At 44.9% G+C, this 12,017-nt stretch overlaps 2 protein-coding genes across 5 annotated transcripts in view; one reads left to right on the top strand and one right to left on the bottom strand.

Moving 5' to 3' along the window:
• DESI1 (desumoylating isopeptidase 1) overlaps positions 1 to 6,395 on the bottom strand; it is a 26,930-nt gene extending 20,535 nt beyond the window's left edge. Inside the window, exon 1 of the mRNA XM_004379968.2 lies at positions 6,103 to 6,395. Within this exon, the coding sequence (XP_004380025.1) occupies positions 6,103 to 6,190 (88 nt within the window). The 5' untranslated portion in view covers positions 6,191 to 6,395. The remainder of the gene's footprint in view (positions 1 to 6,102) is intronic.
• Positions 6,396 to 6,596: 201 nt separating this feature from the next.
• XRCC6 (X-ray repair cross complementing 6) overlaps positions 6,597 to 12,017 on the top strand; it is a 42,943-nt gene continuing 37,522 nt past the window's right edge. For 3 of the 4 annotated variants that reach the window (XM_023734585.1, XM_023734586.1, XM_004379969.2), the window contains exons 1-2: positions 6,597 to 6,702; positions 7,323 to 7,416. In XM_023734585.1, coding sequence (XP_023590353.1) covers positions 7,338 to 7,416 — 79 coding nt within the window. In that variant the 5' untranslated portion in view covers positions 6,597 to 6,702; positions 7,323 to 7,337. Of the gene's footprint in view, positions 6,703 to 6,814; positions 7,121 to 7,322; positions 7,417 to 12,017 lie in introns of those variants that run through there. The other variant, XM_023734584.1, reaches the window with a different exon arrangement.

A 12,017-nucleotide genomic window follows, 5' to 3' on the forward strand; every position in this document is an offset into this window, starting at 1 on the left:
ACAGAGTTGTAGCCAAGTGTTTGTCTTCAATTTCACTGATCCTATCTTCCATTGTTTCAAACCTGCTTCTCAGCCGTTCTATGACACTGTCCATTTCTTAAATCTTGTTGTTTATCTTTTGGATTTTAAATTGTTGTTTTTGTATGTTTTCTAGTTGTGAATTTATTTTGGCATTTTGTTCTTGTATTGTTTTCTTGAATTCTTCCATATTTTTGTCTGTATTTTCCATGAATTTGTCTGCCCTTTCCATGAGTTTGTCTATTTTTTCCTCATTTTTGTCTGTTTTTTGCTTAAACTCTTGGATAATTCTGAATATTAGAGATTTGAATTCCCTATCAGTTAGGTCTAGTACCTTTTCTTCTACTAGAAGGTCAGCTGGTGTTTTATTTTGGATGCCTACTGGAACCATCTTGTCCTGTTTTTGTAAATGTTTTGATATTGTCTGCTGTCTTTGGGGCATTCAGTGGTTATTTTCCTCATTTATTGATTCTAGATTTGTTTCGTCGTGCTTTTTTGTTTCATTTGGTTATGTCTGAGCAAGTGGGCTGTGTGTTCTTTGTTGTTTGCTCGTCTGTGGGCACGATACTTTTCACCTCCTCCAATGGGCAGGGTCAATCACTCAGGTATGGTACAGCAGGGCAGGTCCAGCTGAAGGGGAATTGCTGGGATGGGTTGTTTGTGGCACGTACCAGGGCTGACAGTGTGGACCAGGAATCAGTGCAGGGCAGGTTCCAGTAGGCCGTGCCTATGCTGCTTGGGAGTGTGATGTTCAGTGCACGGTGCAGGTAGGCAGGAAGGAGGGGGTAGATTGTGATGTGTGGAGCTAAGATGGGTATGGGAAAGATGAGAGAGAGGAGAGAGAAACAGGAGCCAAAAACATACACACAAACAAAAAAGAGTGCTAAGGGAGCTTGCTATTAGAGTGGAGAGATGAGAGACTGAGAAACGAGGAAAAACAAAAAGAAAACAAAGAAAAAGGGTAAAAGAAAAAAAATGAATAAATCAAGAAACTGGAAATGAAGAAAGACAACAAAGCAAAAACCAAAAAACAAGAAAAAATAAATGCCCCCAGGGATGACCCTGTACATCTGCGCAGAGTTTAAGGGAGTAGCTTCCAAGCCGCATGGTACTGCCTGACCAGAAGGGGCTCCCAAGCCGAGAAAAGATAAAGAAAATAAACAAATCAAAACAGAACCAATTGGAGCAAACAAACAAACAAAAAAGCCTCGGGGGTCCTACCAGCATGGTGGCACGGGCCGGGAAGCAGTTTCACAGTCAAGCAGTGTTTTGCAGCCTTTCAGGAAGAAGCATAGATGGTGCACAGAGCCAAGCACTTGAGAGAAAGGAGGGGGAAGTGGTGAGAGGTAAGGGAGGAATCCAAAGAAGCGGAAAAAAGCAACACCAGCCACCAACAACAGGCACTCAGGGAGCCGGCGAGTGCGGGCAGGTGGAATCCTAGCGAGACCGGGGTGCCTCCTGGCCAAGAGACTGTGGCTGCAGGAAGCAGAGGAGGCCAAGTCACGGTGAAGAAGGGTGGGGGGTGGGAAAGCCTATATCGCTGGTTACTGGTTATTCTGTCTCCTGCTGGAAGCTCTGTGAAGCTGCTTTCTCATATCCCCATTCGCTGATCTCCGATAGGAGTCCAAGATGGCGGATTCGTGCTGCAGTAGCTGATAGGGGACCTCTGCATGTATCTCTCCTCGTTTGCTGTTCTCAGTCAGTTTCTTATTCCATTTGGTGCTTGGCTGAGTTCTTTATCTCTTCATTTGATGTGCAGGGTTTCAGGATTGACATGTGACTCTGTTTGACTTAGTTTTTCTGATCTTTCCTGCGGAGGGACGGCGTGGTGCTTATGACTATAGCACCATGTTGCCCAGAAGTCAGCATACATTATTTTTAGGGAAATGAACTCCTGGAGGACAGAGTCCATGTCTTTTATTTCTTTACTACTTGTACTACAGAATGAAGGAGCTCTAGTGGTGTAATGGTTAAGCACTTGGCTGCTAACCAAAACGTTGTGAGTTCAAACCCACCCAGTGATCTGTTACCATAAAGATTAGGGCCTGGAAAACCCTAAAGAGCAGTTCTACTCTGTCACATGAGGTCACCACAAGTCAAAATCGACTTGATGGCACCTAACAACAACTACAGAATGAAGCAAAGAACTGAGTAAAATCTCCAATATTCATAAGATTGCATTCTACCAAGAAATATATATTCTGTTTTTCCCAAGTTAATCTTTAAACCTTGGAACAATTTTGAGATAGGCTTGTAAAAAAAAAAAAAATGTAATCTTGGGATACATGCATGTATACAATACTTCAAACCAGAAAATAGTCAACAAACATGAAGCACCTCTTACTGCAATTTTTAAAAACACAAAACTATATTTATCTGTAGGTACTTTAGCACAAAAAGAGGTCAAGAAGTTTAAAGAGCACCCAAATTTAATAAATGGAGGAACTGAAGGACAATTATAACAGCTAATTATCTTAGGCAAATGGTGACTGAAAAAAAAAAAAAAAAAAAGGTATAATCAGGCTGTCTGCCGTATTAGAAGTGGGACACCACGGTAATTTTAGGACCAATATCATGGCAAGTGAAGGACTGTGGAAAAGGAATGCCTTCATGGGCGGCAATTCTGAGACTGAAAACTGGCCAGGGTAAAACTGTGGCGTCTACGTGGTTTCGGGGGACAGGGGAATTATACTGGGTGTTATGTAGTCCAACTGCAAACAGTAATGGAGGAAGAGGAGTTCTTACAATGGGGAACTGACACATATGAGGAATGAGAGTCACACTAAATGCTAATGAGTGTTGCCCAGCTAATGAGGTCACACTAAAAAGATGAGATTTCTCTAGTCTGGAAAGATGAAGGCTAAGAGGGATGACCGTAAATCTATTAAGATTACAAAAGGCACATGCACACTGAATCCAGATTTTTCTTCTCATCTAAACTTGAAGTACTTGGCTCAGGATGCCTTTATAAATTTGAACAAGGCACCTACTTTACATCAGTTAAAAAATACAGTACACAGTAGAGGTGGTGTAGCAAAATGATCGAGAACATGAGCTCTGGAAGGCAGACTGTCTGTGTTCATAACCTGGCCCTGCCACTTCCCAGCTACATGACCTGGGGCAAATTCTTAACTCCCTGGGTCTCAAGCTCCTCAACTGAAAAATGGAGGTAATAACAGGACTTATCTCACAGAGCTGTGGTGAGAATTATAACCCATGCAAAACACTCAAACAAAAAGGGGGGTCGGGGGGGCTGGCACATGGTAAGCTCTCAATAAATGCTAGCTAGCTATTAATATACTTGTAGAATTCATTGCAAACATCAGGAAACAAATTGATTTTTTAAAGATTCAAATATATTTAGGAATGAGAGGGATCAATATACGACTACTCACAGAACTGAGCCACACCCACCTTTAAGGTTAGTGTGTCTGTAACGGATGAAGTAGTAAGCTGAGGACTCATGACTATTAGAAAGCATGACTGTTAGCTTCCATAACCCTTTCTTCATGTCTTCAAGATATTACTTTTGCAAAAGGCATAAAGCAATATGGGATAAAAAGGATAGAGAAAATCAGATTTGGCAGGCAAGGTGATGTCCTCAGAAATACCACTGTGATCAGACGTGCCAAACTGGCGAAGTTCCTATTTTTGGCTGAAGCTTTCCAGGATCTCACATCTATTTAGAAAAAAAAAAAAGGGGCAGTGGTAGATGCAGGGCTATCACTCCACCTCCAGTTATGGCCCTTTCCCTTTCACCCACTACACTCCACACCAAGGCGTTCTTTCTGATCCAGGACAAGGTCAGGCCTTTTCCTGCCTCAGGGCCTTTGGAGGTTAATCCCTCTGTTTTTCCCACTCTCCTTGTGACTACTTCCTCATCCTTAAACTCCCAGCTTAAGTCACTATTCATGCTACCCTTATTTAGGTCTCTCTCCTTAAAATAGGTCTCACTTCTACCTCTGTGCCCAGCGTGCTTCCTGCACAGCCCAGCACTTTGCACAATTTGAAATTATTTTATTTGCTTGTTTTTTCTAATGTTTTCCCCACTAGATTCCATGATGGCAAAGAGCATGTCTTTGCTCTTCATGGCATCCTCAGTTGAACTTAGCACATTGACTAGCACGTAGCAGGCACTCAACAAATGTCTGTTGAACAAAGTAATGATCTCTAAGGCCTCTTTCAGCCTACAACAATAACGCTCACATTATGCCAAAACTGTTTTACTTAATTTCATCATTTCTACACATTATGTAATATGTGTGGGTTGTTATATACGTGGGCGTAATACCCAGTATAAAGGGGGCAATTTTTACTTCCTTATGGGTCTAAGAATGCCTCTTCACTATGACCAAACCAAATAGCTCTGTACCAAGAAATTCAGTTACAACTCCACTGATGTAATCTATTAATGATTAACATCTTCCTCAAACAGTGACTTTGTTAGTTTCCCTTTCAGATTTGCCTTCCTCATTTTAGCCATCATTGATCTAGGCCCAAACTTCTGTCCAATAATGGGCTGGTGATATGAGAATTATCTGAGGAGTTTATTTAAAATCTAGAATTTTGGATCACACTCCAGAGGATTTTGATTTAGCATTTGTGAAGTGAGGCCTTAGAATCCATATATTTAAAAAATATATATTTAAATCCATATATGTAAGAGTTTGCTTATTTTGAATAGGTAATATATGCATGTACTACCCAATTCAAAAGGCATGAAAAAGTTTACAGCAAACTTTCGCTTCCACTCCTGCCCCTGAGGTATCAAGTTCCTCTTTCTATAAATTACCAGTTAGCAATTTCTTGTGTATCCTTCCAGATAATTACTTACTTAAGCAAATACAGGTATGTCTTTTGCTTTAAGCACACACTTGCATATTTAAAGAATTGTTCTAATGTGGTTTTTTCTTTTCTCATTTAACCATATATGTTGGAAACGGACGCATTTGTATTTTTAACAAGCATTCTACATAATTCTGATGTGAAGCCAAACATAGGAACTATTCACTGGACCAAGGTTAAGAGATTTAAGTTCAACTCACTACAACACATTAGAAATTCAGGACATTGAAAAGATGCCCTCAGAAGTCGCCTTGCTTATTTGACCTCTGACCCCTTGTCTCACCAAGAAAAACATTCTCCAATGTCTCCTTAGAAACCAGGAAAAACCATCCATTCAAAAGGGTATTGCCAAAGGAGTTTCATTTTCAACTCTTGGAATCTGGTCCTGCCTAACATCTGAAATCACACACCTGACAATTCCTATGTTACACAAGACATTTTGGTATGTGGGTTGTAATGAGATTTGATCTACACTGAACTAGAGCTGGTTTTCTCTCCTGGTAGTTAACCAGTTTAATAGCACAGCCGAAATACTTCCCTTATTAACCCTACTGACACAACAGCATCCAATCCTCCCCCTGGCATTGCTTTCTTACCACCTGGGCCAAAGACATTAACTTAGAAACTGTTGTGAGAAGGCACATCTTGAGGCCGAACTTGGTGAATTCTGGAGTTCCGGCTCCTGGCGACCTGACTTTCCCTCTACCTGGGGCGACGACGCTCAGGCGCTCCCTTTCCGCCCACCCCAGGGACTGCAGGGAGGGAGTTTCCTTTTGGAACAGAAGGCAGGCTTTCCTAGGGCCACCGGCGAATCTCTTCTGCAGTGTCCCTGTCACCACAAGGCAGGCATCCTTCCCTGCCGACACGGCGCGAGGAAGGAGGCGTACGGAGGGGGAATCCGCGCAGACCGGCGCCAGCTTCCCCTACCCCCACCCCCCGCTACAGGGGCTCGAGAAGTGTGTCTGCCGGAGCTCCGGCTTGCGGAGGGCGTGACTTCTCCATCCCTTCTCCCAGGATTTAAACGTGAAGACGGGGAAGCGCGGCTCAGGGGGCCCAAACCCTGGACAGGCTGTCCCTTCTCCATTCGGGCTTTTCTTCCATTTTTAGCGCAGGGGAGGGTCCTCTGGGCCCGATGTCCCCGCCCTGAGCCGGGGTCCCGGCCTCCCCCCATGGCCGGCCGCACCAGGACCTTCTTACCCGGCTCCAGCCCTGCTTCCCGCCCGCCCCCAGCCCCCTCACCCAGCATGATGGGGCTGAGCCGTCGGGCCAGGCCCTTAGACAGGTCGTACACGTAGAGCTTCACCGGATAGAGATTCGGCGGCTCCATCGGGACCCGTGGCGGCAGCGGCCACGACGTCCCTTTGGCACCCGGCAGTGGCTCGGACCTTCCCGTACCCGACTGGGTGGGAGCGGAAGGAGCGGTGGGGGGGGAGCGAGCCTGGGCCAGGCCTGAGGGGCGGGGGAAAGGCGGCCCTGCGCTGCTCGCGCCCCCGCACCCGCCACCAGCAACGACAACTGTGAGGTGACAGAGCCGGGACCGGCAAGAACGGCGCGGAAGAGAGGGAGGGGGCGGGGGCGCGCTTACGCGCATGTGCCTACCGCCCTGACGGGCAGGGAGGGGCGGGGCTTCGCAATCTGGGGCGGGGCTTTAGCAAACGGGGCTGGTGTTAATTCGGGACGCGTGTAGAAAGCTCTTTGGAGTAGTGGGCGTGTCAATTTGACGATAAGGAGCGCGCGCGATGCGTGATGACGGTGAGGCGTTGACTGGGAGCGAGAGCTGGAGCCTGCGCGTGCGCGGCGCTCCAGGCCGGGTCCAAGTTGCTGTTTTCTGCACCGAAGGTAAACAAGGAAGGGCTATGTTCTGTGGAAGTTGCTCACTATCGAGGGCTGGCCTCGTCACGCTTCACCTACTCAGTGTCACGCGCCCCCCTAGCCTCGCCGTCGGCCTGAAATGCTCAGATATGAAGGGTAGAGAGACTGGGGACCCCGCGTCCTCTTCCCGGGGAGGCGGAACCTGGCCTTTGAGGCCTCCTGCGGCGACCCACTGGGCGTGACTGGCTAGGGGTTGAGGGTTTCGGCGTGATGAGGACCGGCGGGTCCGCTAGAAGACGAAGTATCCCAGAGCGGGAATCCCTCACAGTCCAGATGGCGCTGTGTGCGGGACGGGGATCCCAGGGTTGGGCTGAACCCACACATCCACCAAAGCGGCCTCCTCGGGCCACCACCGGCCCTGAAGCGTCTGTAAGGGATACTTAAGGTGAGGCTTCTACTGGAATGATCCTCATACCCACTTACCGCCGCACCAACTGGCGGGAGCCGTCGGGGCAGCAGGATCCAGCACCCGTATTCCTCATGACTAACCTCGAACCCTTAGGACAGATCTCAGAGGAGCCTAGGAGTCGATTTTTTTTTTTCGGTTTAAATTTTCTGGTCACTGACCTTAACCTTCTTTCCTCTAGTGAGCAGTAACTGCCATGTCAGGGTGGGAGTCTTATTACAAAAACGAGGGAGATGAAGAAGAAGAAGAACAACATGAGGGCCCTGAAGCAGGTGGTAAGAGACTTAAACTTGTAGTAACGTTTTGTGTGGAAGAAAAGACCTCCCCGGTCTATCTCTGCTGAATGGCTTTTGCTGTCTAATGGACCACTCTTCTCTCCCCAGATAATCCCAAACCCATTTCTTCCTTTGAACTGTGCTGAGCTCTTCAAGACTCTTTTAATCATTTCCAGTTCTAGTCTGTGGGACATCTCTAGGCTGAAACTTTTGCGGGACAGTGGTAAATTAACACCTGTTGAATGCTAATAAATGACCCTGACCATGGGTATCCTCTGCCACTTAGGTGGCTCAGGGTAGAGGCTTACTCACCGAGGAAAGTAGTTTTACTCATTCCAGGGCCTCAGTGTAAAAATGCCTTCAATCTACAATAACCACAGCAACCCCAGAGTAAACGTTACCCACCAGACAGTAGAGTCATTCCCTCCCCTCAGGTTCCACGTAAGGAGCCCTGGTAGCCTAGTGATTAAGCAGTTGGCTGCTAGCAGAAAAGTCAGCAGTTCAAATCCACCAGACACTCTCCAGGAGAAAGAGATGGCATGTGGCAATCTGCTTCTGTAAAGATTACAGTCTTGGAAACCCTATGGGGCAGTTCTGCTTTGTCCTGTGGGCTCACGATGAATTGGAGTAAACTCGACGGCAACGGGTTGGGTTTAGTCTCCAGGTTTGGGAGTGTATACTCAAGCAACATAGCAACACATAGAAGAAAAGAAGATAAATAATGGGTGTACGTGCGATCTGTTGCTGTTGTTAGGTGCTGTTGAGTTGGTTCTGACTCATAGCAATTCTGTGTACAACAGAATGAAACACTGCCCAATCCTGCGCCATCCTCACAATTGTTATGCTTGAGCACATAGTTGCAGCCAGTGTCAGTCCCGTCTTGTTGAGGATCTTCCTCTTTTTTGCTGAGCCTGTACTTTACCAAGCATGATGTCCTTCTCCAGGGACTGGTCCCTCCTGATAGCATGTCCAAAGTACGTGAGACAAAGTCTCACCATCCTTGCCTCCAAAGAGCATTCTGGCAGTACTTCTTCCAAGACAGACAGTTTTCGTTCTTCTGGCAGTCCATGGTATATTCAGTATTCTTCGCCAACACCATAATTCAAAGGCATCAGTTCTTCAGTCTTCCTTACTCATTGACCAGCTTTTGCAAGCATATGAGGCGATTGAAAATACCATGGGTTGGGTCAGGCACACCTTAGTCCTCAAAGTGACATCTTTGCTTTTTCACACTTGAAAGAAGTCTTTTGCAGCAGATTTGCCCAATGCAGTATATCGTTTGATTTCTTGACTGCCGTTCCATGGGTCTTGATTGTGGATCCAAGTAAAATGAAATCCTTGATAACTTCGATATCTTCTTCGTTTAACACGATGTTGCTTATTGGTCCAGTTGTGAGGGGTTTTGTTTTCTTTATGTTGAGGTGCAATCCATACTGAAGGCTCTGGCCTTTAAACTTCATCAGTAAGTGCTTTAAGTCCTCTTCACTTTCAGCAAGCAAGCTTGTGTGTCATCTGCATATCACAGGTTGTTAATGAGTCTTCCAGTCCTGATGCTGCGTTCTGCTTCATATAGTCCAGCTTCTGAGATTATTTGCTCAGCATACAGATTGAATAAGTATGATGACCGGATGCAACCCTGATGCACAACTTTCCTGACTTTAAACCACGCAGTATCCCTTCATTCTGTTCAAAAGACTGCTTCTCAGTCTATGTACAGGTTCCTCATGAGCACAATTAAGTGTTCTGAAATTCCTGTTCTTCGCAATGTTCTCCATAATTTGTTACAATCCACACAGTCAGATGCCTTTGCGTAGTCGATAAAACAGGTAAACATCTTTCTGGTATTCTCTGCTTTCAGCCAGGATCCCTCTGACGTCAGCAGTGATACCCCTCCTTCCATGTCCTCTTCTGAATCCAGGTTGATTTCTGGCAGTTCCCTGTTGATGTACCACTGCAACTGCTTTTGAATGATCTTCAGCAAAATTTTACTTGTGTGTGATATTAATGATATTTTTTGATAATTTCCACATTCTGTTGGATCACCTTTCTTTGGAATGGGCACAAATGTGCATCTCTTCTAGTAAGTTGGTGTCATGGAATGAATTATGTTCCCCAAAAAATGTGTGTATCAATTTGGCTGGGCCATGATTCCTGGTATTGTGTGATTTTCCTCTATGTTGTAAATCCTGCCTCTGTGATGTTAATGAGGGAGGATGGGTGGCAGTTATGTTAGTAAGACAGGGCTCAGTCTACAAGATTGGATTGTGTCCTGAGGCAATCTCCTGAGATATAAAAGAGAGAAGTGAGCAGAGAGACAGGGGGACCTCATACCAGCAAGGAAGCAGTGCCAGGAGCAGAACGTGTCCTTTGGACCCGGGTTCCCTGCACGGAGAAGCTCCTAGTCCGGGGGAACACTGATGAGAAGGCTGACAGAGAGAGAATGCCTTTCCCTGGATCTGAAGCCCTGAGTTTAGACTTGTAGCCTACTTTACTGTGAGGAAGTAAACTTTTCTTTGTTAAAGCCATCCACTTGTGGTATTTCTGTTATAGCAGCACTAGATGACTAAGACCGTTGGCCAGGAAGCTGTCTTCCACATTTCTTGGCATAGATGAGTGAGCGCCTCCAGCATTGCATCTGTTTGTTGAAACATCTCAATTGGTATTCCATCAATTCCTGGAGCCCTGTTTTTTGCCAGTCCCTTCAGTGCAGCTTGTACCTCTTCCTTTGGTACCACTGGTTCTTGATCGTATGCTACATCCTGTAGTAGCTGAAAGTTGACTATTTCTTTTTGGTACAGTGATTCTGTATATTCCTTCCATTTTCTTTTGATGCTTCCTGTGTCATTCAGTATTTTGCCATAGAATCCTTCAGTATTGCAACTTGAGGCTTGAATTATTTTTCAGTTCTTTCAGCTTGAGAAATGCTGAGCATGTTCTTCCCTTTTGATTTTCTGACTCCAGGTCTTTGAACATGTCATTATAGTATTTTACTTTGTCTTCTTGAGGCATCCTTTGAAATCTTCTGTTCAGCTCTTTTGCTTGATAATTTCTTCTTTTCTCTTTAGCTACTGTACGTTCAAGAGCAAGTTTCAGAGTCTTTTCTGACATCCATTTTGGTGTTTTCTGTCTTTTTAATGACCTTTTGCTTTCTTTATGTATGCTGCCCTTGATGTCATTCCATAATTCATCTGGTCTTCGGTCATTAGTGTTCAATGTGTCAAATCTGTTCTTGAGATGGTTTCTAAATTCAGGTGAGATATACTCAAGGTCGCATTTCGGCTCTTGTAAACTTGCTCTAATTTTCTTCGGCTTCAACTTGAACTTGCATATGAGCAGTTAATGGTCTGTTCCGCAGTTGGCCCCGGCCTTTTTATGACTGATGATGTTGAGCTTCTCCATCATTTTTTTCCACAGATGTAGTGATTTGATTCCTGTGTACTCCATCTGGCGAGGTCCACTTGTATAGTTGCCCACGCATCTGTTAATTTGTCGTACCGTGGTGGTTTGCATGTTGCTGTAATTCTGGAAGCTATGCTACTGGTATTTCAAATAGCAGTAGGGTCACCCATGGTGGACAGGTCTCAGTAAAGCTTCCAGACTGAGACAGACTAGGAAGACAGACTTGGCGGTCTGCTTCTGAAAACAATTGGCCAGTGAAAACCTTATGAATAGCAGCAGAACATTGTCTGGTATGGGGCCTGAAGATGAGCCCCTCAGGTTGGAAGGCACTCAAAATATGATTGGGGAAGAGCCGCCTCCTCAAAGTAGAGTCACCCTTAATGATGAGGATGGAGTAAAGCTTTTGAGACCTTCATCTGCTGAGGTGGCATGACTTAAAATGAAAATAAACAGCTTCAAACATCCGTTAATAACTGGAACATGGAATGTAGGAAGTATGAATCTAGGAAAACTGGAAGTTGTCAAAAATGAAATGGAATGCATAAAGATCAATATCCTATGTGTTAGTGAGCAGAAATGGACTGGTATTGGTCATTTTGAATTGGACGATCATATGGTCTACTATGCCAGGAATGACAAATTGAAGAGGAGTGACGTTGCATTCATCGTCAGAAAGATCATTTCAAGATGTGTCCTGAGGTACAGAGCTGTCAGTGATAGGATAATATCCATACGTTTACAAGGAAAACGAGTTAATATGACTATTATTCAAATTTACACAGCAACCACTAATTGCCAGAGATGAGAAAATTGAAGATTTTTACCAATTTCTGCAGTTTGAAATTGATCGAACATGCAGTCAAGATGCGTTGATAATTACTGGTGACTGGAACACAAAAGTTGGAAACGAAAAAGGAGCGGTACCTGGAAAATGTGGCCTTGGTGATAGAAACAGTGTTGGAGATGGTTTGATAGAATTTTGCAAGACCAACGACTTCTTCATTGCAAATCCCTTTTTTCAACAACAAATGGTGACTTTACAGGTGCACCTCGCTAGATGGAATACACGGGAATCAAATAGACCACATGTAATCTACATACTGGTTAATTTAACTCCTGGGGTAGAAACTTTTACAAATTGTTTTTATTCAAAGTGAGAAAAATATAGGAAATATAAAAAATAAAGAAAAGAGAAAAACTAG

Source organism: Trichechus manatus, unplaced genomic scaffold, assembly GCF_000243295.1.
Source record: "Trichechus manatus latirostris isolate Lorelei unplaced genomic scaffold, TriManLat1.0 scaffold00069, whole genome shotgun sequence".
NCBI classification, from domain to species: Eukaryota; Metazoa; Chordata; class Mammalia; order Sirenia; family Trichechidae; genus Trichechus; species Trichechus manatus.